This window comes from Nerophis ophidion, linkage group LG01 (genome assembly GCF_033978795.1).
Source record: "Nerophis ophidion isolate RoL-2023_Sa linkage group LG01, RoL_Noph_v1.0, whole genome shotgun sequence".
Classification (NCBI taxonomy): domain Eukaryota; kingdom Metazoa; phylum Chordata; class Actinopteri; order Syngnathiformes; family Syngnathidae; genus Nerophis; species Nerophis ophidion.
In genome coordinates, this window is record NC_084611.1 from 50,173,816 (window position 1) to 50,198,533 (window position 24,718).

The window sequence follows — 24,718 nt, forward strand, 5'->3', positions numbered from 1 at the left end:
TTGTACAGTAAGTGATTGATTTATTATGTTGATAGTTTGTACATCTTGTCTAGCACTTTGTTGTTGAAGGGAAGAGTGAACGTTATTTACATACAATTACAAATCTGTAAATATTATTGTACATGTTATGTATGTGTCGGTTACTACATTACAAGCATGTATAGAAAACGATGATTTTTCAGACACTTTATAGATCGAATTGAGCAAATCCTATTACCTGCACCGTTAGCTAACTCCACGTGAACAAAATTAGTTTTCACACTTTCAAAAACGCTTTCCTGCTTATGTTTGCATGTATCACTTACTAAATTATGGCTAAAGTGTGTACCTGTAACATGAGGTAAAAAAAAAGCTAGCACGCTAACAGTATTATTTTAGCATGATTAAATTAACTTAACATGCTAATGTTAGCATGCTAAAATGCCAATTGTAGTGTGCGTCAACTATAAAAATATACCACACCGAGGTCTGTATCAGAAAAATTGCTTGCCTGCTTACGTTAGCATACATAAAGCACCAAAGTATGTCTGATGTGCGTATCCCTACACAATTTACTAAAAGAAAAATGTAACAAGCTAACAGGTAGCATGCGTCAAGTCAAAAAATATTTGACGCAGAGGTGTATACCTGCAACATTGGTTAACAAAACTAGCATGCTAAGATGCTAACCTTAATATTTGTCAGGTACCTGAGGCGCTTACCTGCAAACTTTTAAAACGCTTGCCTGCATAAAGTACCAAATTATGACTTAAGTGTGTACCTATAACATGAGGTAAAAAAAAGAAAAAAGCTAGCATGCTAACAGTATTATTTCAACATGCTAACAATAGCATGCTTAGTTAGAATTAGTAAAATACATACATATCACACTGGGGTGTATATCTGTAAAACTAACTGAACATGCCAATGTTAGCATGATAAAATGCCAAATGTAGTGTGCGTCAACTACGAAAATACATTCCTCTGATTTGGGTATCAGAAAAAATTGCTAGCCTGCCTACGTTAGCATACATAAAATATGACTGATGTGTATACACCTACACAATTTACTAAAAGAAAAACCTAGTATGGTAAAAGGTAGCATTCGTCAGGTCAAAAAATATTTGACGCTAATGTGTATATCTGCAACATTGGCTAACAAAGCTAGCATGCTAAGATACTAACCGTAATATGTGTCAGATACCTGATACGCGTACCTGCAAAATGTTTTTAAAACGTTTGCCTGCATTAAGTGCCAAAATATGACTCAAGTGTACCTATAACATGAGGTAAAAAAAAAGCTAACATACCCGATTGTAACTGAGATAGGCGCCAGCGCCCCCCGCGACCCCAAAAGGGAATAAGCGGTAGAAAATGGATGAATGGATGCTAACAGTATTATATCAACATGCTAACAATAGCATGCTTAGCAGTTAGAATGAATGAAATACAAAAACATATGACACTGAAGTGTATATCTACTAAATTAACTAAGCAGGCTAATGTTAGCATGCCAAAATGCTAACATTAGGATGCTAAAACGCCAAATGTGTGCTGCAAGGCTGGATGCCAAAAAAGCCTGCAGAGCAAATCAGAAAGTGAATGCGAGCCACTTCCACGTGTTTCCTTGTGATTTATTCATGCTCCCGCTGAAATATTAACGTCGGGAGACTTCAAAGCCGCCGCGGTGATTTGAAAGGTTGCTCAAAGGTAGCAGCTTCTGTGTACTCAGGTTGCACACCTCAACCTGACTGAGAAACATCGGTACAATGGTCGCTTTGCTTCTTGTTTTGATCGTTGAAAAGAGCGTGTATCGCCGCAGCAAACAATATGAACAAAATGAGGTTAAAAAAAAAAAGGTAGCATGCTAACAGTAGTCTTAACATGCTAACAATAGCATGCTTACCATTATTAGTGAAATACCAACATTGTTGACACTGAGATGTATACCAGATAAATTAGCTATAAAAGCTACCATGCATTAAGTACGAACATATACCAGATGTATACCTACAAAAATAGCTAAAAAAAAAAAGCTAGCATGCTAACAGTACAGTATTAACATGCTAACAATGACATGCTTACAGTTATTAGTGAAATACCAACATTATTGACATTGAGATGTATAGCTGCTAAATTAGCTGTACAAGCTAGCATGCTAATGCTAGCATGCATAAAGTACCAACATATACCAGATGTATGCCTACAAAAGTAGCTAAAAAGGCTAGCATACTAACAGTACTATGTCAACATGCTAACAATAGCATGCTCAGTTATTAGTGAAATACCAACATTTTTGATACAGAGATTTATAGCTGCTAAATGAGCTACAACAACTAGTACCCTAATGCTAGCATGCATCAAGTACCAAAATATAACATATCTATGCCTACAAAATTTGCACAAAAAAAAGCTAGCATATTAACAATAATATGTCAACATGCTAGTAGTTGACGCACACTACATTTGGCATGTTAGCATGTTCAGTTATTTAGCAGATATACAACCGTGTCATATGTTTTTGTATTTTGCTAATTCTAACTAAACATGCTTTTGTTAGCATGTTAAAATAATACTGTTAGCATGCTAGCTTTTTCTTTTTACCTCATGTTATAGGTACACACTAGAGTCATATTTTTGTACTTAATGCATGCAAACATAAGCAGGCAAGCGTTCAAAAAAATGTTCAGGTACACACCTCAGAGTAATTTATTTGGGTACCCGACACATATTACGGTTAGCATCTTAGTACGCTAGTTAGTATTGCAGGTTTACACCGGAGCGTCAAATATTTTGCAACTTGACGAACGCTACCTGTTAGTATGCTAGGTTATTCTTTTAGCAACTTTTGTAGGTGTACACACAACAGTAATATTTTGGTACTTGAAGTATGCTAACTTAAGCAGGCTGGCAATTTTTTCCTGATACGCACCTCAGAGGAATATATTTTCGCAGTTCACACACATTACAGTTGGCATTTTAGCATGTTTGGTTAATTGTCATGTTTTTGTATTTCACTAATTCTATCCAAGCATGCTATTGTTAGCATGTTAAAATAATACTGTTAGCATGCTAGCTCATGTTATAACAGTCATATTTTGGTACTTAATGCAGGCAAGCGTTTAACAATTTTTTCAGGTACACGCTTTACAGTCATTTTTGTAGTTCACGCACACTACATTTGGCATTTTAGCATGTTAGCATTGTTCGCTAATATTGCAGGTACACCATGTTCTGGTATTTCACAAATGTCGAGACGTACATCTGCTCAATTAGCTAAAAAAAAAAACAACTAGCATGCGAATGTAGAAGTCAAGTGCCAAAACATGACTGTGTATACCTACAAAATAAGCTAAAAAAAGTTTGCCTAATAACGTTAGCGTTCGTCGAGTATCAACATATTTGACTCTTGGGTCTATAGCTGTAAAACCAGCCAAGTAACGTTAGCGTTCGTCAAGTATCAAAATATGTGACGCTTAGGTGTATACCTGCAAAATTAGCCAAATCATGTTAGCGTTTGTCAAGTATCGAAATATTTGACGCTTAGGTTTAAACATGCAAAATTAGCCAAATAACGTTAGCATTTGTCAAGTATCAAAATATTTGACGCTTAGGTGTATACCTGCAAAATTTGCCGAAATACCTGCAAAATTAACCAAATAACGTTAGCGTTTGTCAAGTATCAAAATATTTGACGATTAGGTGTATACCTGCAAAATTAGCCAAATAATGTTAGCGTTCGTAAAGTATTAAAATATTTGACGCTTAGCTGTTTACCTGCAAAATTAGCCAAATAACATAAGCCTTCATTAAGTATCAAATTATTTGACGCTTAGGTGTATAAATGAAAAATTAGCCAAATAACGTTAGCATTTGTTAAATATCAAAATATTTGACGCTTAGGTGTATACCTGCAAAATTAGCCTAATAACATTAGCGTTCGCCAAGTATCGAAATATTTGATGCTCAACTGTTTACCTGCAAAATTTGCCAAATAACGTTAGCGTTTGTGAAGTATCAAAATATTTGACACTGCGGTGTATACATGCAAAATTATCCAAATAACGTTAGCGTTAGTGAAGTATCAAAATATTTGAGGCTTAGGTGTATACCAGCAAAATTTGCCAAAAAAGATTAGCATCCGTCAAGTATTAAAAATATTTGACACTTAGCTGTTTACCTGCAAAATTAGCCCAATAACGTTAGCGTTCGTCAAGTGTCAACATATTTGACGCTTAAGTGTATACATCCCAGTGGGCACCTTGACATCAATTTGACGTCAAAACTCAGTCAATATTTGACTCGGCATTGATAAACATTACTGCAGCCAATTTTCCCAAGTCGGTGTTTGAAGATGTACATTGGATAGCAAAAAGCAAATTAACCCGTGAGTATATAATGTGTTTTTGGTGTGGTGGTTGATATGGTCGACGTTCATTTGACATCAATTTGACGTCGGACCATCGATGTCAAATTGACGTCATATTGATGCCAAATTGACATCCATGGCTTCTTAGGTTTTCATAGCTCTCCGCCAATAAAACGGGCTTATTAGGCTTAAATTTATTTTTGCATTGTAGGATTATTGTTTTTCTGGTGTTTGTATGCGTCAGTGGCGCATTTTGGCGTTGCAAATATCGGCTGCCTTCATGTCGAGCTGTCAGCAGGCCGCCACGCTGCCATCAAGGGGTGGTTTGCAATTGCCGATGTGCGAGCAGAATGGCAGGCCACATGGGAACGCCGGAAGTTGCCTCGTTTTGAATCATTCAGCCGTTGAATTTGAACCGGTCAAAGACAAAGAAAATTAGCTGGTGGAGGAAATAGAGTCGTTTCGAAGGTAAATATCAGGCTTCCGCACTCAATTTTGGTTCTATTTGAGAGACTAATGTTTGTAAAGTATGCGTAAATGTGTATTTTCAAAAGATTTTGTGTATATTTTGATATTCGGGAGGCCTGAATCTGGTGGGATTTCCGTTGCAACAATGCACCGTACTACTATCTATTTTCGTTGTACCGCAAACCCCCCCCCAAAAAACTTAGAGAAAATGACCCTTTCCATGGATAAAAAGGATCACATGTACATAAATGTCGAAATAATCCCACTACTTTGGCATGCTTGGTACAATAATGCCGAAATTGCTCACTTGTGTCTATTATTGCCCACAAACGTGCCTAGCCAGGTGGCGGCACCATGACGCCGATCATATGAGTTTTGTATGGTAGGCCCCTTTGTGTTGCATATTATTATATCTAAAATCTACATGGGATAAAGCGACAGCATGTTCAGTTTTTGTGCTATATACATGATGTAGCTGCATGATTAAATGGAATTGGAAAGGCATACTCTAAGCCTAAGACTAGGTAGCAGTAGTCACCTTTCTGAAACCTCATCCCTGGTTATGCATGTGCATGCTTCTATTTTGCAGTCTGTTGAGCAATTCCCGATGGCAAACCACAAAAACTGGAGGAAACGCAATGCTGAAGTACAGGCTCTTACTGAAGATTCAAGTAGCAGTGATGATGCCAGGCCCAGGGAACATTTGGGAACTTCATTCAATGAGGAGGGTGTCTTCTGGCCACCTGCAGTTGATGACATTGGTGACATCTCTGACTATGATTCTGATGCGATGCCAATTACTTCAGACAGTGATGCTGAGCTGTATACTTTTGACCGCCTCACTTTGTCTGACGAAGAAACTGCTCCTGATCTGAGTGAGGAGATTGCATCCTGGGCAACCAGGAACAAATGTACAAGGTCTGCATTGAATGAGCTCCTGGACATACTTCGACGCCAAGGACATCGCCTCCTTAAGGACGCCAGAACACTGCTGAAAACACCTAAGGAAGTGACAACGGTCGAGAAATGTGGGGGACACTATGCCTACTTTGGTATTGCATCGGGCATTATAAAGATTCTGGTCATGAACCCAGGTTTTACGGAGGACAGCATCAACATATCCATCAATATTGATGGTGTACCTTTTTTCAAATCTACCAACATGCAGATGTGGCCAATCCTGTGCAGTTTCAAGGACTTTGCACCCTTCATAGTTGCTCTGTACTGTGGAGGATCAAAGATAACGTCGACTAAAGACTAACTGTCTGATTTCCAGGCTGAACTGCAGCAGCTGAAGCAAGATGGCATTACCCATGGACAAAAAACATTTCACCTGAGAGTAAAGGCCTTTGTTTGCGATGCACCAGCCAGAGCATTTTTGAAGTGCATAAAGAATCACAACAGTTACTTTGCTTGTGAGCGGTGTACAATAAAAGGCACCTATGTCGAATCGAGGGTTGTCCTTGGTGCAACCGAAGCGGGAGCGGTTCCAAGGTCTGAAGCACAATTCAGCAGAGTGGATTACAAGGATAGTCAGGTTGCTAAATCTTCACTGTCCATGGCAGGAATTCCATGCATCCGAACATTTGCGCTGGATTACATGCACCTGGTATGTTTAGGCGTAGTTCGGAGAATGCTTCATTGGGTGAAGTGTGGGCCTGCGACATGCAAATTATCCTTCCAGCAAAGAAGTGCGATTCCAGACAATCTCAAAGAATTGAGTGGACACTTGCCAGGTGAGTTTGCTCGGCAACCCAGGAGCCTGTTAGAATTGGATCGGTGGAAAGCAACTGAACTGCGACAGTTCTTCCTGTACACAGGACCATTAGTTTTGAGAAGAGTTGTGTCAGGTACCATGTACACTTTCTTCGACTGGTGGTCAGCATGTCGATCATGTTGAATTCTGATGGTGAGGTTCGCAACAAGTATCTGGACTATGCCAGGCAGCTGATGTTGTCTTATGTCGAGAAGTGCAAAACCATTTATGGGAGAGCCTTCACTGTGTACAATGTACACTCACTGATTCATCTGGCAGATGATGTGGACCACTTTGGTTGTTCACTGAATGATGTATCTAGCTTCCCATTTGAGAACTACCTCCAAACATTGAAGAAAATGGTCAGACAATCCAGAAATCCCACCGCTCAGGTTGCCAAATGCCTGACAGAGCTGGAACATGTGCAAAGGTCAACACCTTCATCTCACAACAACAATGGGATGGGTGTTTCCTTCTTGAGGATGGAAACTTTGTATTTGTGAGGGAGAAGCGAGTGGACGGCACTCTCCTCTGTGATCTTCTACGCCGGCGTGTTACCGAGAGTTACTTCCATTCTCCGTGTGACTCCAAGCTGATCAACATTGTACGCATTAGAGACATGGACAGGACACACCGTCGGCTGATCAGCAAAGAAGAGTTGCATCGGAAAGTGGTAGCTCTGCCAGTCGACCCAGGATATGTTCTGCTCCCCATACTGCATGAAGTAGAGTGTTACTGATGCCTCACCATACAAACATAGTTCACATTATTAAAAGGGTTATGTTCCTAATCTGAATGTCTGCATCATACTGAAAGGTACCAGCAGTGACTACTCATGCCAAAAGTACTAAGCATGCAGTGTATGATTGCCTTAATTGTGCGATATTATTATTAGGAGTAGTATCATTAGTGTTGTCGCTTTTTCCAGGTTCAATGTGTACCAAGACAGTGCGGCTAAGGACCCGTGCGGTCTGGCTGGAGAAAAACACGGAGCAAGAGAGTGTCATCCCCAACTGCTGGATAAAGGGTAGCAATGTGCTCTGGCCCAATATGGCGAACGCCACCAAGGCCCTCAACGATATGAGGAGCCTGCAGTAACATGGAGCAAATTTCCTCTCGTCAAAGTTAAAATCAGCTCGAGTAAGTTTGCTTACACAGTATACAAGTATTGAATAAATGTTACAATAAGGATAATGATGGGGGGTTTTTCGCTGCAGCGAACAGGAAGAGTGTGAGCAATATGACATCACAACAACAGCAGAGCTCTCTGAATTTGAGGATGGGCCTGAGGAAAAGAGGAAGTCGAAAAAGAAGACATACCCAGATTTTATCACAAGTATGTGACGCATAATTATGTACTATTTATGTGTATGATAATGTGGTTTCTAGTATGGAGTCGCTGGACTGCCACACTTGCCACACTCATATAAACTGATCTTATTGTGCTTAACAAATAGTTCAATTACTAATTACAGCCTCTCCAAGAAGTGCCACATTTTGGTGACCCCATGCGACGGGTCCTAAACGTTACCAAGTAATATGGTTTTGTTTTTGTCTGGATGCAGATGACCAATGTGATGAAGGTGATGATTCTGCAGGACCAAGACTGACGGCGTTGGTTTCCGACCACTATAGCCCCAGCCGCAGCCGCAGTAAATAATATTGTTATGTTTAATATTCATCATTATTATCCAAAATTGTATGACATTGACAAGATGTTCATTTTTACAACTAAATTGATAGTTTATTTCTATCATTTCTCTTTAAGGTGCCTTGCTACCACTGGAACTAGTGTTTGAGACCAGCTCCTACAGTAGGGGGTCCTCTTCCAGGCGCAGGTCGAAGTCAAGGTCCTTGTCAATGTCTACATCAATGTCCACATCCAGGTCCTTGTCAACGTCAAGGTCCAGATCCAGGTCAATATCAAGGCCAGTGTTCACATCCATGCCTAAGCCAGGGCCCAAGCACTGATCAAGGTCTATGTACAGATCCGGTTCGAAAGACCGATCGAGGAGCAAGCACAAGAGGCCAAGATCAACATCCAGAGATAGATCGAGGAACAAGCACCAGTACATCAACCAAAGATGATGATCCAAAATTCAGCTATGGAAGAAGGAAGTGAGTATTAAATTAATGTGTGTCATTGATACACTGGCAGAAGTATGAATCCATGCACCTCTGGAAGAGGTGTGTTAAATTATTATTTTGTACAACTTTCAGAGTTCCAGAAGCGTGTCTTCTTCCTCCTGATGGACATGCGAGCAACAATATCGGACCTTGGGAAAATGTATGAACCCGTCGATTCCCAGTTCCATGTTGAAATGATCAACTGGAGGAAGAGACTCGCACAACTGGAACGAAAGCTTGCCGATGATGACTACCGGAAACTATTGGTGAGTGTATCCTATCTGAACCTTGCATTATTACACCTAATTATAATTGTATTCAATTTTCCCAGCAGGCCTCAGTATCCATTTAATTGGTTCCTTTGTTTAAATTTTCAAACGTCTCGTTTGCGCAAGATTGGGGGCTCCAGCCTGGAGGACAATGTAAAGAACGTGATGAAAAGGTGAGTGAACAGACAAATAATAATAAATACTATGCATTATTGTCACTGAATATTACTCATTGATAAATATTAATAAGCATCTGGTACATCTTATTGTATCTTTTTCCTAATGCTTATACTTGTACACCCCCTGCGAATGCTTACAGAGTCCTCACCAACTGGCTCATGGCTCAACTGAACATGGACGGGGCACCACCAAAAAAGAAGTTCAAAGTCACACGCCTTTGTAAAGTTATGATAGGTATTTACATGACAATTTCTTTACCATTCTCAGATATTTGGTTTGTTCACCAATTTATTACCTGGCTCCAAACAGGATCAGAAGGTTTGTGATATGATTTTGAGTTTCTTGACTGTTATTTCTTGCTCAGGTGCCATTCAACAAACCAACCAGTCAGCCACTGAGAAGGACATCACTTAATTTATGGGGAACTTCTTGCGATCTGCTCCTGACATAAATGGCGGTGGAGGGAGGAAGAAGAGTAAGACTGCAATAGAACTGGCGTCTGATTCCGAGGCAAAATAGGAATTATGGTACGGTACTTTGGTAATTTCTACATGTTCCCATGCTCCCAAATAACGTGTGTAATTAATTGCAATTATAAATGACCATTGATGCTGTTTATTTAAGACCCAAGTGCTCTTTTTGACAGATTTCATCAGTCCTGCATGATGAAGCGCCGAAGGAAGGAAAGAAGACAGAAAACTAGTGGCCGGCCAACAATCCATCACTTTCCTGCCAATTTTGGCTGTATTTTATAAATTAAAATCTTGTCTTGTGCCATGCATACCTGTTTTTGGTGGGTTTATGTAATAATTGAAAGGTCAGAATAGGGTTAAAATCATGACGTCAATTTGATGTCAAACTTTTGGCGTCAATTTGATGTCAAACTTTTGACGTCAATTTGATTTGCAAAATCGACAAATTTTTGACGTCTTTTTGATGTCAATTCAACGTCAATTGCCCACTGGGATATGCAAAATTAGCCAAATAACGTTAGCCTTAGTGAAGTATCAAAATATTTGACACTGCGGTGTATACCTGCAAAATTTGCCAAACAACATTAGCATTTGTCAAGTATCAAAATATTTGAGGCTTAGGTGTATAGCTGCAAAATTTGCCAAATAAAGTTAGCGTTAGTCAAGTATCAAAATATTTGAGGCTTAGGTGTATACCAGAAAAATTAGCCAAATAAAGTTAGCGTTCCTCAAGTATCAAAATATTTGAGGCTTAGGTGTATACCAGCAAAATTAGCCAAATAACGCTAGCGTTCGTCAAGTATTAAAATATTTGACGCTTAGCTGTTTACCTGCAAAATTAGCCCAATAACGTTAGCGTTCGTGAAGTATCAAAATATTTGAAACTGCGGTGCATACATGCAAAATTAGCCAAATAACGTTAGCGTTAGTGAAGTATCAAAATATTTGACACTGCGGTGTATACCTGCAAAATTTGCCAAATAACGTAAGCATTTGTCAAGTATCAGAATATTTGAGGCTTAGGTGTATAGCTGCAAAATTAGCCAAATAGAGTTAGCGTTAGTCAAGTATCAAAATATTTGAGGCTTAGGTGTATACCAGCAAAATTAGCCAAATAAAGTTAGAGTTCGTCAAGTATCAAAATAGTTGATGCTTAGCTATTTACCTGCAAAATTGGCCAAATAACGTTAGCGTTCGTGAAGTATCAAAATATTTGAAACTGCGGTGTATACATGCAAAATTAGCCAAATAACGTTAGCGTTCGTCAAGTATCAAAATATTTGAGGCTTAGTTGTTTACCTGCAAAATTAGCCCAATAACGTTAGCGTTCGTCAAGTGTCAACATATTTGACGCTTGAGTGTATACATGCAAAATTAGCCAAATAATGTTAGCGTTAGTGAAGTATCAAAATATTTGACGCTGCGGTGTATACCTGCAAAATTAGCCAAATAACATTAGCATGCTGTTATTAGAATGCTAAGTGATAGAATGTTGCTACGGGCCGCACTTAACACACCCCTGCCGTACGGTGACACCTTCAAACGTGAAAACTGAAGTGTGGAGTGGGTGAGACCTAACGGTTTTTCCTCCTACAGCTTGGTGGCAAGTCGGGCCGAGGACAGGACTTGGTCGCGGAGGAACTGGGACACCATGGGCGCCAGGACCTGGGGATGGTTGAGGTGGACGTGATGGCCGCCGTGCACCGTCACCACAGAGTGCTGTGGGAGACCGAGACAGGAAGAAGGAGGCCTTGAGGTTTCGTGACCGTCTTTTCTCTCGTCAGCAAGACCTGGACCAGACGCCACCACTTAGGGTTCTCAGTGAAAACATCGTACTCAACACAACGCATGTCATGTTCACACTGAGAAACTTCTTTCTTTTTTTGCAAATAATCATGAACTTGGAATTTGATGGCAGCAACACATTGCAAAAAAGGCATTTTTACCAGTGTGTTACATGGCATTTCCTTTTAACAACACTCAGTAAAGGTTTGGGAACTGAGGAGACACATTTTTGAAGTGGAATGCTTTCCTGTTCTTGCTTGATGTACAGCTTAAGTTTTTCAACAGTCTCCTGCCTCATATTTTTAGCCTTCACATTTTCAATGGGAGACAGGTCTGGACTACAGGCCGGCCAGTCTAGTACCCGCACTCTTTTAGTACAAAGCCACACTGTTGTAACACGTGGCTTGGCATCATCTTGCTGAAATAAGCAGGAGGGTCCATGATAACGTTGTTTGGATTGCTCCAAAAGCTGTATGTACCTTTCAGCATTAATGGTCCCTTCACAGATGTGTAAGTTACCCATGCCTTGGCCACTAATACACCCCCATACCATCACACATGCTGGCTTTTACACTTTGACCCTAGGACACTCGGGATGCTTCTTTTCCTCTTTTGTCCGGAAAACACAACGTCCACAGTTTCTGAAAACAATTTGAAATGTGGACTCGTCAGGCCAAAGAACACTTTTCCACTTTGCATCAGTCCATCTTAGATGAACTCAGGCCCAGTGAAGCCGGCAGCGTTTCTGGGTGTTGTTGATAAATGGCTTTGGCTTTGCATAGTAGAGTTTCAACTTGCACTTACAGATGTAGTGATCAACTGTAGTTACTGACAGTGGTTTTATGAAGTGTTCCTGAGTCCATGTGGTGATATCTTTTACACACTGATGTCGCTTTTTGATGCAGTACTGCCTGAGGGATCCAAGGTGCGTAAAATCATGGCTTACCTGCAGTGATTTCTCCACATTCTCCAAAACCTTTTGATGATATTACAGACCGTAGATGGTTAAATCCCTAAATTCCTTGCAATAGCTGGTTGAGAAATGTTGTTCTTAAACAATTTACTCGAGCATTTGTTGACAAAGTGGTGACCCTCGCCCCGTACTTGTTTGTGAATAAGTGAGAATTTCATGGAAGCTGCTTTTATAGCCAAACATGGCACCCACCTGTGGTATGTTCCAAATAAGTGCCTGATAAGCATTCCTCAACTTTCTCACTCTTTTTTGCCACTTGTACCAGCTTTTTGGAAACATGTCGCTGGCATCAAATTCCAAATGAGCTAATAATTGCAAAAATTAAAGTTTACCAGTTCTAACATGAAATATCCTGTCTTTGCAGTCTATTCAATTGAATATAAGTTGGAGTGTACAGTTTCAAAAGATGCATTGTTATCATCACTTTTGGAGAGGGCGGTGTGTGGTTTCATTTGCCATCTGGGAACACCTAAAAAAAAAAAACAGGTTGCACAGGCGTTTGTCTGCTTTTTGAACATTGCTGCAGCGTGTTGGGAACATTCAGGAGTGCGTGTCAATATCCGCCTGGACTTATTTGACTTTGTTTGTTATTAAGATTCATCTTATATATATATATATATATATATATATATATATATATATATATATATATATATATATATATATATATATATATGTATATATATATATATATATATATATATATATATATATATATATATATATATATAGTTTTTGTGGGTTACTTGTTTGGGGGGAAAAGAACATTTGACATGTGTTTAATTGTGTTTCTGGACTCTATTGCAAATATTCAACACACTTTATATATATATATATGGGACGGCGTGGCGCAGTGAGAGAGTGGCCGTGCGCAACCCGAGGGTCACTGGTTCAAATCCCACCTAGAACCAACTTCGTCACGTCCGTTGTGTCCTGAGCAAGACACTTCGCCCTTGCTCCTGATGGGTGCTGGGGAGCGCCTTGCATGGCAGCTCCCTCCATCAGTGTGTGAATGTGTGTGTGAATGGGTAAATGTGGAAGTAGTGTCAAAGCGCTTTGAGTACCTTGAAGGTAGAAAAGCGCTATACAAGTACAACCCATTTATCATTTATTTATATATATATATATATCAGAGGTGTGGACTCGAGTCACATGACTTGGACTCGAGTCAGACTCGACTCATGAATTTGATGACTTTGGACTCGACTTGACAAAATGTAAAAAGACTTGCAACTCGACTTAGACTTTAACATCAATGACTTGTGACTTGATTTGGACTTGAGCCTTTTGACTTGCTACTTTCCCCAAAACCCAAAGATTAAAAAGTTATTCAGGAGCGCTCCGTATCTTCCATTGTGTACGCAAGTGTGTCAGAGTGTGTGCGATGACAGCCTGTGCGCTACCTGTCAGTACGACAGCCAATCAAATCACATCCACGTTATTTTCGTCACACAGCATTCATCCAATCAAATTGCAGGAAAACCAACGAAGAAGAGCTGTCAAACAATAGAAGAATAAGTGAGGAAAAATTATGCCTTAAAGTGTTTCGTTCGGGTATTAAAACTAAGACTTGGTTAACAAAAAAGGAATTCCAGTATGCAAAACATGCGGTTGGACGATTACAGACAGAGACGCAACAACTTCCAACTTCGTTCGATATTTGAAGTTGCACAAAGAAGGGTAAGTTTTGAATGTAAGCTAACGTTTATTGGCTGAGTAACGTGACTTTTATTTGCTGTTTAGTTAAATCAGTGAGGCTGTAAACTCACTGCTAACGTTATGAAAATAGACATCTTATAATTAGACGCAGCATCCAGCGCTACTGCCTACTGGCGCAGACGTGACGCGGGGCCGCCATCTTGGAGTGGTGATCTGCTCCACTCAGTGCAATTAATTTGTCAGGAGCAATGAAGTGTCAGCGCATTTAATCCATATTAACTCACTGAATACCATTGATATTCACGCGCTTTTTTGTCATACGTGTAACTATGATAAAGGACACATGTTTTGGCGTGTTCATAATTTGCTTAACATTAATTGAATATGCTTATATGCTATAAGTGACCAGATGTCTGAGATCAAAACTGGGAATAATCATCTCAGAGAAGGGGGAAAAAACAGTCAGCTATTTTTAAATTGAAGAAACAATATGATTAGTTTATATATACATGCGTATATCCTACATAAACAATGTATGAATACATTAGATATCTATATATCTTACGAACCTATAGACCAGTGGTTCTCAAATGGGGGTACTTGAAGGTATGCCAAGGGGTACATGATTTTTTTTTTATATTTTAAAAATAGCAACAATTCAAAATCTTTTATAAATATACTTATTGAATAATACTTCAACAAAATATGAATGTAAGTTCATAAACTGTGAAAAAAAATGCAACAATGCAATATTCAGTGTTGACAGCTAGATTTTTTTTGTGGACATGTTCCATAAATATTGATGATAAAGATTTCTTCGTTGTAAAGAAATTTTTAGAATGAAGTTGATGAATCCAGATGGATCTCTATTACAATCCCCAAAGAGGGCACTTTAAGTTGATGATTACTTCTATGTGTAGAAATCTTTATTTATAATTGAATCATTTGTTTATTTTTCAACAAGTTTTTAGGTTTTTTTTACATATTTTTTTTCCCCAAATAGTTCAAGAAAGCCCACTACAAATGAGCAATATTTTGCACTTTTATACAATGTAATAAATCAGAAACTGATGACATAGTGCTGTATTTTACTTCTTTATCTCTTTTTTCAACCAAAAAATGATTTGCTCTGATTAGGGGGTACTTGAATTAAAAAAATGTTCACAGGGGGTACATCACTGAAAGGGGTTGAGAACCACTGCTATAGACTTTATCTCTGTTACTGCAACAGCAGAGAGTTTATTCTGTCTTGACACTTTGTATTGATATTTGCTATTACATTCTTCCCTTAAATGATCATGTTTACAGTGATTGTTTTATATGTATTTTTCATGTATGTTGCTTTGGATAAAAGTGTCTGCCAAATACTTACACATATATAAACACCTGAAAGTCTTTATATCAGCCAAAACCACCAATCTGTTTCACTGGTTTCAGAATAAAACCAAATTCTGTCTTACCCAACAAAGTTAGTATTTGAATATTGTTACGTGAAGACTTATTTCTGGTTACAATTATACTGTTAAGAGAGTATTGTCTTATGTTTTGCCTAAAATGAGAATGCATCATAATCAGTGGCGACTGGTGAATTTTGTTTTAGGTGGGGCTTAAAGTTTGTAAACCAAATACCTATAGGGGGGTCATCCACACCCAGAAAATTTTTTTGTGATTTTCACATAAAAATATTGTAGTTCTTTGCTCCTGCTTAACTCTGTGGTAATATTTTCAGAAAATACATCCAATAGTATGTTAATGTTAAATCTTACTTGTGAAAAGTAATACCCCCATTCCTATTTTCAACAGTCCGCTCATTTGAGCAGGAGAACGCTGAATACCAGCCCAGCATCTTTGTGTTCTACCTGTCAACTGTCAGTTTAGGCTGCTTGCCAGCTCCTCATCACCACTTCAAGATGGCAGCCAAATTGCTCTCGTCACAGCAGCCAATTCTGCGTCTACCTATAAGATGTCTATGGTTATAACGTCATTGCAACCACGGCAATCTGTAGCGTCCACTGCAGTTTGCTACCTTATTCATACTTTTTGTCAAGTGATTTTTTTTAAGCAGAGTTTCATGAGGTACCTACATATAACGTTACGTTAGTGAATGCATCACACACAGTAACGTAACGTTAGACGGTGGTCAGCAGCACCGCGTATTTTAGCCACCTACAAAAAGACAAACATAGTCAAATAAAGGTCAGTTAAAATGTATACTATATTAAGAATATGTGTACATATTCCATAGAGCCCTGACATCTAAAAAGTACAGCACTGTTCATTGTTATGTTCATGTATTTATGTTTTTCATGTGTACGCACACATAAACACATATACAGTGTGAGATGAGATCAATGAGATAAGGTAACAACAGGATATAAACTGCTGTGGAACTAGCTACAATGCAATATTCTATGGAAATACAATGTTAACACTTTTGTGCAAATAAGTACAGTAGCACTTGTTTTTTCAAATGTGTTTCTACTGTAAAGGAATGAGTTAAATGTTTAAAATAACTGGTTAATTGTGCTATTACGAAGTGCAATGTCAGCACTGTTTTTTTTATGATGAATACACACAGCGTTTTAAAAGCATACACAATCTGTGTAAATATATTAGTCTGTGGTTAAAAAGACTTGAAACTCAAAATGCAGGACTTGGGACTTGACTTGAGACTTTCCAGTATTGACTTTGGACTTGACTCGGGACTTGCCTGTCTTGACTCGTGACTTGACTCGAGACTTGAGGGCAAAGACTTGAGACTTACTTGTGACTTGCAAAACAATGACTTGGTCCCACCTCTGATTATATATATATATATATATATATATATATATATATATATATATATATATATATATATATATCCATCCATCCATCCATTTCTACCGCTTAGGAACATAAGATTAAAAACAGGTGAATACTAAAAACCTACATTTTCAAAAAGTGTCATTATGTTGCAGAATAAGCGTGTTTGGAAACCTGAACAAACTGAGTATAGGATCAGTTTATTATTTGACATTTTTATAGTGTTTTTTTTTTTTTTTTTATGATGGGAGATTTTTTAGCATGTTTTTGATTGATGTCTGATGTGAAAGGATAAAGGCGGTACTGTAGGCCTACTGTAATTGTCAAGATGGTATACTATATAAAGCCACTACTATGGCCTCCATTGTTAACTGACTTTTGCTAACGTCTATTTATGAGTTAGAATGTTTTTTTTTTAAACATACAGTTTAAAGAACATAATGTTAAAGCTGTCTTTGATCTTACCAAGCAAAAGGCTTGTAAAACTCCCACCGCGTACAATGGGAAGCGACATGAAGGTGTCGGTTTCTTTGATCTATTGTGATCCACAGGAAGATCTTGTCTTGACCCGAGATCTATAAAGCGGAGAGGAAGCGGGACCTGACGCAAGCTCCAGGTATCTTTTCTTTGAACTGTTTTGTGACCGAGTGCAACAGCTTTTTACGACCCCATCTCCCCTTGGAAACAGCTGTTGCTGTGTAATCCTTTACTAATGACTGAGCATTTCATGGAAGCTGCTTTTATACCCAATCACGGCACCCACCTGTTCCCAATAAGTGTTTGATGAGCATTCCTCAACTTTCTCAGTCTTTTTTTGCCACATGTGGAAGCTTTTTTGAAACACGTCGCAGGCATTAAATTCCAAATGAGCAAATATTTGCAAAAAAATAACAACATTCACTAGTGTGAACATGAAATATCTTGTCTTTGCAGTCTATTCAATTGAATATAAGTTGTAAAGGATTTGCAAATGATTGTATTCTATTTTTATTTACGTGACAATTTCACTGCTTTTGGGGGTTTGTACAACCCTAGTGTGTTGTGCATCAGACAGTATCTGTTGTTGTGTCTGCCTTACTACTTATAAACTCACTAAAACTAGAGCAAGAGCATGCAGGCTCACCCGCTTGGCATGAACACACTTACATTTCTGTCTCTGTAGCCCTGCAGAAGTGCTGATGTGAATTTCTTCTGCTCTTGTTCCGCAAATATTTTCTCAAAGCCTTGATCCGCTCTGGAAGAAAAGGATGGGATGTGGATTTAGACTTCTGCAGCGTAATCACACCACACAGCAGACCCATAATTACACAATCTGCAGCTGTTCACTGAATAATGAATATCTTACAGGAGCACGAGGACTGGGGCTCGTATCCTGGATTGCAGCTCCAGACTTTGCTCCAGGCTAATGCGAACGATGTTTTTCTTCATGTAAAATAAAAATAAAAAGAAAGGCGGACATACAGTATTTCCTTGAATTGCCGCCGGGTATATAGTATGCGCCTGCCTAGAATTACTGCCGGGTCAAACTCGTTTCGCAAAATAATTAGCACATGCTTAGCATTACCGCCTGCTCAGGATTAACGCCGGGTTAAACTTGTTTCGCAAAATATTATTTTTATTAGCGCATATCTAGAATTTCCGCCGGGTCAAACTCGTTACGTCACGAGTGACACATCCCCTGTCATCATTTTCAAAATGGAGGAGGCGGATTTCAATCATTTGAAATCGCATTAAGGGAAGAAGATTAAGAGCTATTCAGTAGGATTTAAGGTCCAAGCTATTGGATATTCTAAAAAGAACAGTAAGCAGCTATGTTTTATTAATATACCGTAGCTGTGTGTGTCAAATATGAGTCATTAAATGACTCCCGCCTCCTGGTGGTAGAGGGCGCTAGTGATCGTTTTTGCGACAACCAGGCTGCAGAAGAAGTGACAACAAGCAGCAAGAGTGAGCAGCGATCGTTTATTTTTTCCTCTTGTTTGCACTTTTAACATGGAGGATTAAATATCTAAAATAAAACAGTTTTCTAAACTGGACTTTCAATCGAAGCAGGATGTAATAAAGGAAGATCTCCATCGAGATAGAGAGACCTTTAAAATTGTAAAAAGTTAAGGAAGACTTCTATAAACAAATTATCGATGCTTTTGATCAGAAGGAGCTGCGCATGGACTTCATTTATAAGTAAAGGTAAGACCATAATAACTTTTTTTTTAATTAAATGTGCTTTTCATGATGGTATCCTTACATCACACTCAAATTTATAAGCGCAGGCCTAAATTTACCGCATGCCTTTGGTAAGCGCCGGAGTGAGAAGAAGTTTTAAAATAATTGGCGCATGCTTGCCTTTACTGCATGCCTTTGGTAAACACCGGAGTGAGAAGAGGTTTTAAATTAATTAGCGCCCCGGCAGCAATTCAAGGAAATACGGTACTCGAATGTGTGTGATGATGACGCTGGCAGTGATCAGCGGGAACCTACCAGATTAATACGGAGGTCGCGGGAGAAGACGACTCCTACGTGAGAAGACCACAGTGAGTTTGCAGATTGAGGGGAAAATGTGAAGAAAAAGCCAGGACAAACCTCCTTCCACTTCAACAAGGCCGCGTTCTAGAAGGATGCGGACGGACGCCTCGGACAGTGTCGGGTTCGCAGCTGACAATCTAAAAAAGTTACACAAACTCACTAGACGTTGTTTTGTAAACAAAAGAAAGAAGAAGAAGCGATACCTCTCCACCGCTTTCTCCAAGGTGTAAACTCTTTGGCTCTTTTCGGGCGTCTTTTCAAACTCGAGCATGCCTTCCATCCCTTTCCGCATCACCGAGGATAATTCTTTCTGCAAATGATGGGAAGACGTTAAAGCAGGTATGTCAAAGTGCTTTTCATTTAGGGCCACATGGCATCCGAGGGCCCCTTGTAACAGTGAATAATGTAGGGATTTGATTTCATTATTAATTATATCAATTCTTTTGAGTAGACTGTCCATTTTACAATAAAAACTTTACATTTACAAAATTTTACTGTAAAAAAGTGTATTTAAAAAAAAAAAATTTTACAACATTTTACGTTAAATGGAAAGACAGTACCACTGTTTTTTGGGGGGGTTTCTTGAAAAAGCTGTCATATCAGATGTTTTGAGAAGACTGTCCATTTTACAGTAAAAACTATACATTTACTAAATTTTACTGTAAAATAGTGTATTTTTAAAAAAATGTTTTACATTTTACGTTAAATGGAAAAACAGTACCACTGTTTTTTAGGGGGTTTACCGGAAAAAGCTATCATATCAATTGTTTTGAGTAGACTGTCCATTGTACAGTAAAAACTGTACATTTACAAAATTTTACTGTAAAATACTGTATTTTTTAAAAAACATTTACAACATTTTACGTTTAATGGGAAAACAGTACCACTGTTTTTTGGGGGGTTTACCGGAAAAAGCTGTCATAGCAATTGTTTTGAGTAGACTGTCCATTTTACAGTATTGATTGATTGATTGATTGAATTTTGATTGAAACTTTTATTAGTATATTGCACAGTACAGTACATATTCCGTACAATTGACCACTAAATGGTAACACCCGAATAAGTTTTTCAACTTGTTTAAGTCGGGCTCCACGTTAATCAATTCATGGTAAAAACTTTACATTTACTAAATTTTACTGTAAAATAGTGTTGTTGTTTTTTTACAACATTTCACGTTAATTGGAAAAACAGTACCGCTGTTTTTTGGGGGGTTTTCTGGAAAAAGTTGTGTGGAGAATGCATATATGTTTAAAAGTTATTTCTTTATTTATAGTCATGTTTAAAGCAGCTAGTATTTTTCCATTTATACCGTATTTTTCGGACTATAAGTCGCAGTTTTTTTAATAGTTTGGCCGGGTGCGCGACTTATACTCAGGAGCGACTTATGTGTGAAATTATTAACACATTACCGTGAAATATCAAATAATATTATTTAGCTCATTCACGTAAGAGACTAGACGTATAATATTTAATGGGATTTAGCGATTAGGAGTGACAGATTGTTTGGTAAACGTATAGCATGTCCTATATGTTATAGTTATTTGAATGACTCTTACCATAATATGTTACGTTAACAGACCAGGCACCTTCTCAGTTGGTTATTTATGCGTCATATAACGTACACTTATTCAGCCTGTTGTTCACTATTCTTTATTTATTTATTTTAAATTACCTTTCAAATGTCTATTCTTGGTGTTGGTTTTTATCAAATAAATTTCCCCAAAGGATGCGACTTATACTCCAGTCCAACTTATATATGTTTTTTTCCTTCTTTATTATGCATTTTCGGCGGGTGCGACTTATACTTCGGAGCGACTTATACTCCAAAAAATACAGTACTTTTGACCCAGCACATTTCCTCACATTTTCAGGAGAGCCATAATAAATTCATAAAAGAAGCAAACTTCATGAATGTTTTTTGTGACCAACAAGTATGTGCTCCAATCACTCTATCACAAAAAAATAAGAGTTGTAGAAATGATTGGAAACTCAAGACAGCAAAGACATTATGTTCTTTACAAGTGTATGTAAACTTTTGACCACGACTGTATGTAGTGTTTTGTTTGGACCAGATGTTCCTCAAAGGGAATTTAAGTTACAGGTCAATCCCACGTTCTTTTGATGACACATAAGCTGAGTTTAAATGATCACCCAGAACAGAGTAGGTATTTTGCAATTTATTCCAAAGCTTTGGAGAGACCAACCTAAAAATAACACATTCAAACCTTACGGAAGCGCTGTCTTCTTCAATATCTACAAAAAAAGACGGATTTCCGACTATAGAGGGAAAAACCACATGCCTGGTTATATTCTCCACGGGGGGCTGATTAGGCCACACTTTGAAACCACAGGAAGTTGCAGCTTTAAAACTGCTGATTTGAAGTTCGAAATGTTTACCACATCTGTAGGTAAGAATCCATACGAGTCCAGCAGCACGACAGCTTCCACCATGTCAGGAAAAAGAGCACTAAACTGCAAACATGACACCCCGGGTCCAGCCATGAGACCAACAAACAGAATAAAGAATGAAAGAGATGAACGAAGACACAGACAACTCACCATCCCGGCGATATTACCACCTGGAAAAAGAAAGGACATTTAGCGAAGAGCAGTGATGGAAATGGATGTGCGAGGCCACGCTCACCCATGCTGTGGCCCAGGATGGAGAACCTGCTCCAGCGGAGAGCTGCGGGAGTTAATTTCACACATCATCAGGCCGGTGCTGCATCTCATCAAAGAACTACATCCTGGATGACTTTTACTCGCCACACAACATCAGGGTTGGCAAGCATGGCTGGACAATGTGATTGAAATCAATAAGAGGCTATTGGACTTTTATCTGAAGCAATCAGAAGGTAACGAGTGATAACAAATACTTGACAATGAGATTAAACGTAAAAAAAAAAACACACAAGCGCTTGCGTCTTTTTTTTACTTGTTTTATATATTCTGAGCAAAACACGTCTGCTTAAAGGGGAATTCTTCTGAAATGTTACAACGTTGCTTGTTCGTGTTAAAGGAGCCATATGTAATAATTTCAAGTCAATGTCAAAAGGCATCAATAAATCATGTTCTTTCCCAATACCTCTATAACTGATAACAGTTGTTCAGACAAGATATGCTCATTTCAAAATTAGATTTACAGCCCCGAAATTAGGGCTGGGCGATATGGCCTTATTTTAATATCTCGATATTTTTAGGCCATGTCACGTTACACCAGGGGTGTCCGAACTTTTTCCACGAAGAGCCATACTCGGAAAAATTTAAGCATGCGGGGGCCATTTTGATATTTTTTATTTTTCAAACCATAACAAAGTATATGGATTTTTTTTTTTTACCTTTATGGTTCCCAGGGACCATAAAGGGTTCAGTTATTAAAATGTTAAAAACAAGTTAAATTGTAATTTTTTTTGTTTTTTATTTAACGCTTACAGTAAATCTCTACTGTGTATCAACTTCAGGTTGATATTAAGTAAAAAAAAAGAAAAAAAAAAGGTTGTATGCCTTCTCTGTCAAAGACAACTTTTTTTTTATAATAAAACTGAAATATGCAGTATTTCCCCCGCTGCCCAAAACATTCAGAAAGCAATTATTGATGTGAAGTAATTAGAGTCTTAAAAAGATCACTAATGCAGGACGCTAGTGATTTTAATTATTATCTTTGAGTAATCACAGTGAAAAGATAAATAAAATCCCATTTAATATATTTGGGATCCAAAAGGTGCCTCACTCATAAAGTGATAAATTTTTATTAGTTTTTTTTTTACTTTCAACACTTAAGTTACGAGATCAACTTCAGATATATCTGTCGATTTTATGTTTGAACTCCTATTTTGTTTGTATTATGCTCTTTTGTCAAAGAAAATGTTTATGTCTTTATATGGCAACCATACAATATATGCACGATTTTCCACATCAAACATTTTAAAGTGAAATATGTGAAATAATTGAAGCCTTGAATAGGGTCATTGAAACATTTCTTTTTTTTTTAACAATGGCAAAAAAAGAAAAATAAATATAGACTAGGGCTGGGCGATATTGGCTTTTATTAATATTGCAATATTTTTATGCCATATTGCGATATACGATATATATTATGATATTTTGCCTTGGCCTGAATGAACACTTGATGCATATAATCACAGCAGGAAGATGATTCAATGCGTCTACATTAAAACATTCTTCTTCATACTGCATTAATATAGTCTACTTTTAAACTTTCATGCACAGAAGGAAATCACAACTAAGTCAATTTACCAAAACTTTATTTATTAAAGTTATTAGCAGGTGACTTTTCAAATGATGCTACATTGATTGATTGATACTTTTATTAGTAGATTGCACAGTTCAGTACATATTCGGTACAATTGACCACTAAATGGTAACACTCGAATAAGTTTTTCAACTTGTTTAAGTCGGGGTCCACGTTAATCAATTCATGGTACAAATATATACTATCAGCATAATACAGTCATCACACAGGTTAATCATCATAGTATATACATTGAATTATTTACATTATTTACGATCCGGGGGTGGGATGACAAGCTTTGGTTGATATCAATGCTTCAGTCATCAACAATTGCATCAACAGAGAAATGGACATTGAAACAGTGTAGGTCTTACTTGGTAGGATATGTACAGCGAGCAGAGAACATAGTGAGTTCAGATAGAATAAGACAAGTAAATACATTAGAAGTACATTTGATTATTTACATTAGGTTATTTACAATCTGGGGTTGATAGGATGTGAATGGAGGAGGGTATTAGTGAAGGGGTGGAAGTTGTCTGGATGTGTTGTTTTAGAGCGGTTTTAAAGGAATATAGAGATGCACTTACTTTTACACCTGTTGGGAGTGCATTCCACATTGATGTGGCATAGAAAGAGAATGAGTTAAGACCTTTGTTAGATCGGAATCTGGGTTTAACGTGATTTGTGGAGCTCCCCCTGGTGTTGTGGTTATGGCGATCATTTACGTTAAGGAATAAGTTTGACATGTACTTCGGTATCAGGGAGGTATAGCGGATTTTATAGACTAGGCTCAGTACAAGTTGTTTTACTCTGTCTTCCACCCTGAGCCAGCCCACTTTGGAGAAGTGGCTTGGAGTGAGGTGTGATCTGGGGAGGAGGTCTAAAAGTAACCGGACTAGCTTATTCTGGGATGTTTGGAATCTAGATTTGATGGTTTTGGAGGTGCTGGGGTACCAGGAGGTGCAACAGTAATCGAAAAAGGGTTGAATGAGAGTTCCCGCTAGAATCTTCAAGGTGCTATTGTTGACCAGAGAGGAGAGACTGTAGAGGAATCTCGTTCTTTGGTTGACCTTTTTGATTACCTTGGTTGCCATTCTATC

At 38.2% G+C, this 24,718-nt stretch overlaps 1 protein-coding gene across 4 annotated transcripts in view; it reads right to left on the reverse strand.

Annotated features, from left to right (window-relative positions):
- serhl (serine hydrolase like) overlaps positions 1-24,718 on the reverse strand; it is a 35,573-nt gene continuing 10,855 nt past the window's right edge. Inside the window, exons 4-12 of one of the 4 annotated variants that reach the window (XM_061906162.1) lie at positions 22,011-22,052; positions 21,926-21,945; positions 21,764-21,838; positions 19,570-19,676; positions 19,424-19,503; positions 19,322-19,356; positions 18,189-18,265; positions 17,990-18,077; positions 1-11,340 (exon numbers count right to left, since the gene is read on the reverse strand). In XM_061906162.1, coding sequence (XP_061762146.1) covers positions 11,212-11,340; positions 17,990-18,077; positions 18,189-18,265; positions 19,322-19,356; positions 19,424-19,503; positions 19,570-19,676; positions 21,764-21,838; positions 21,926-21,945; positions 22,011-22,052 — 653 coding nt within the window. In that variant the 3' untranslated portion in view covers positions 1-11,211. The other 3 variants (XM_061906167.1, XM_061906177.1, XM_061906172.1) reach the window with 3 other exon arrangements.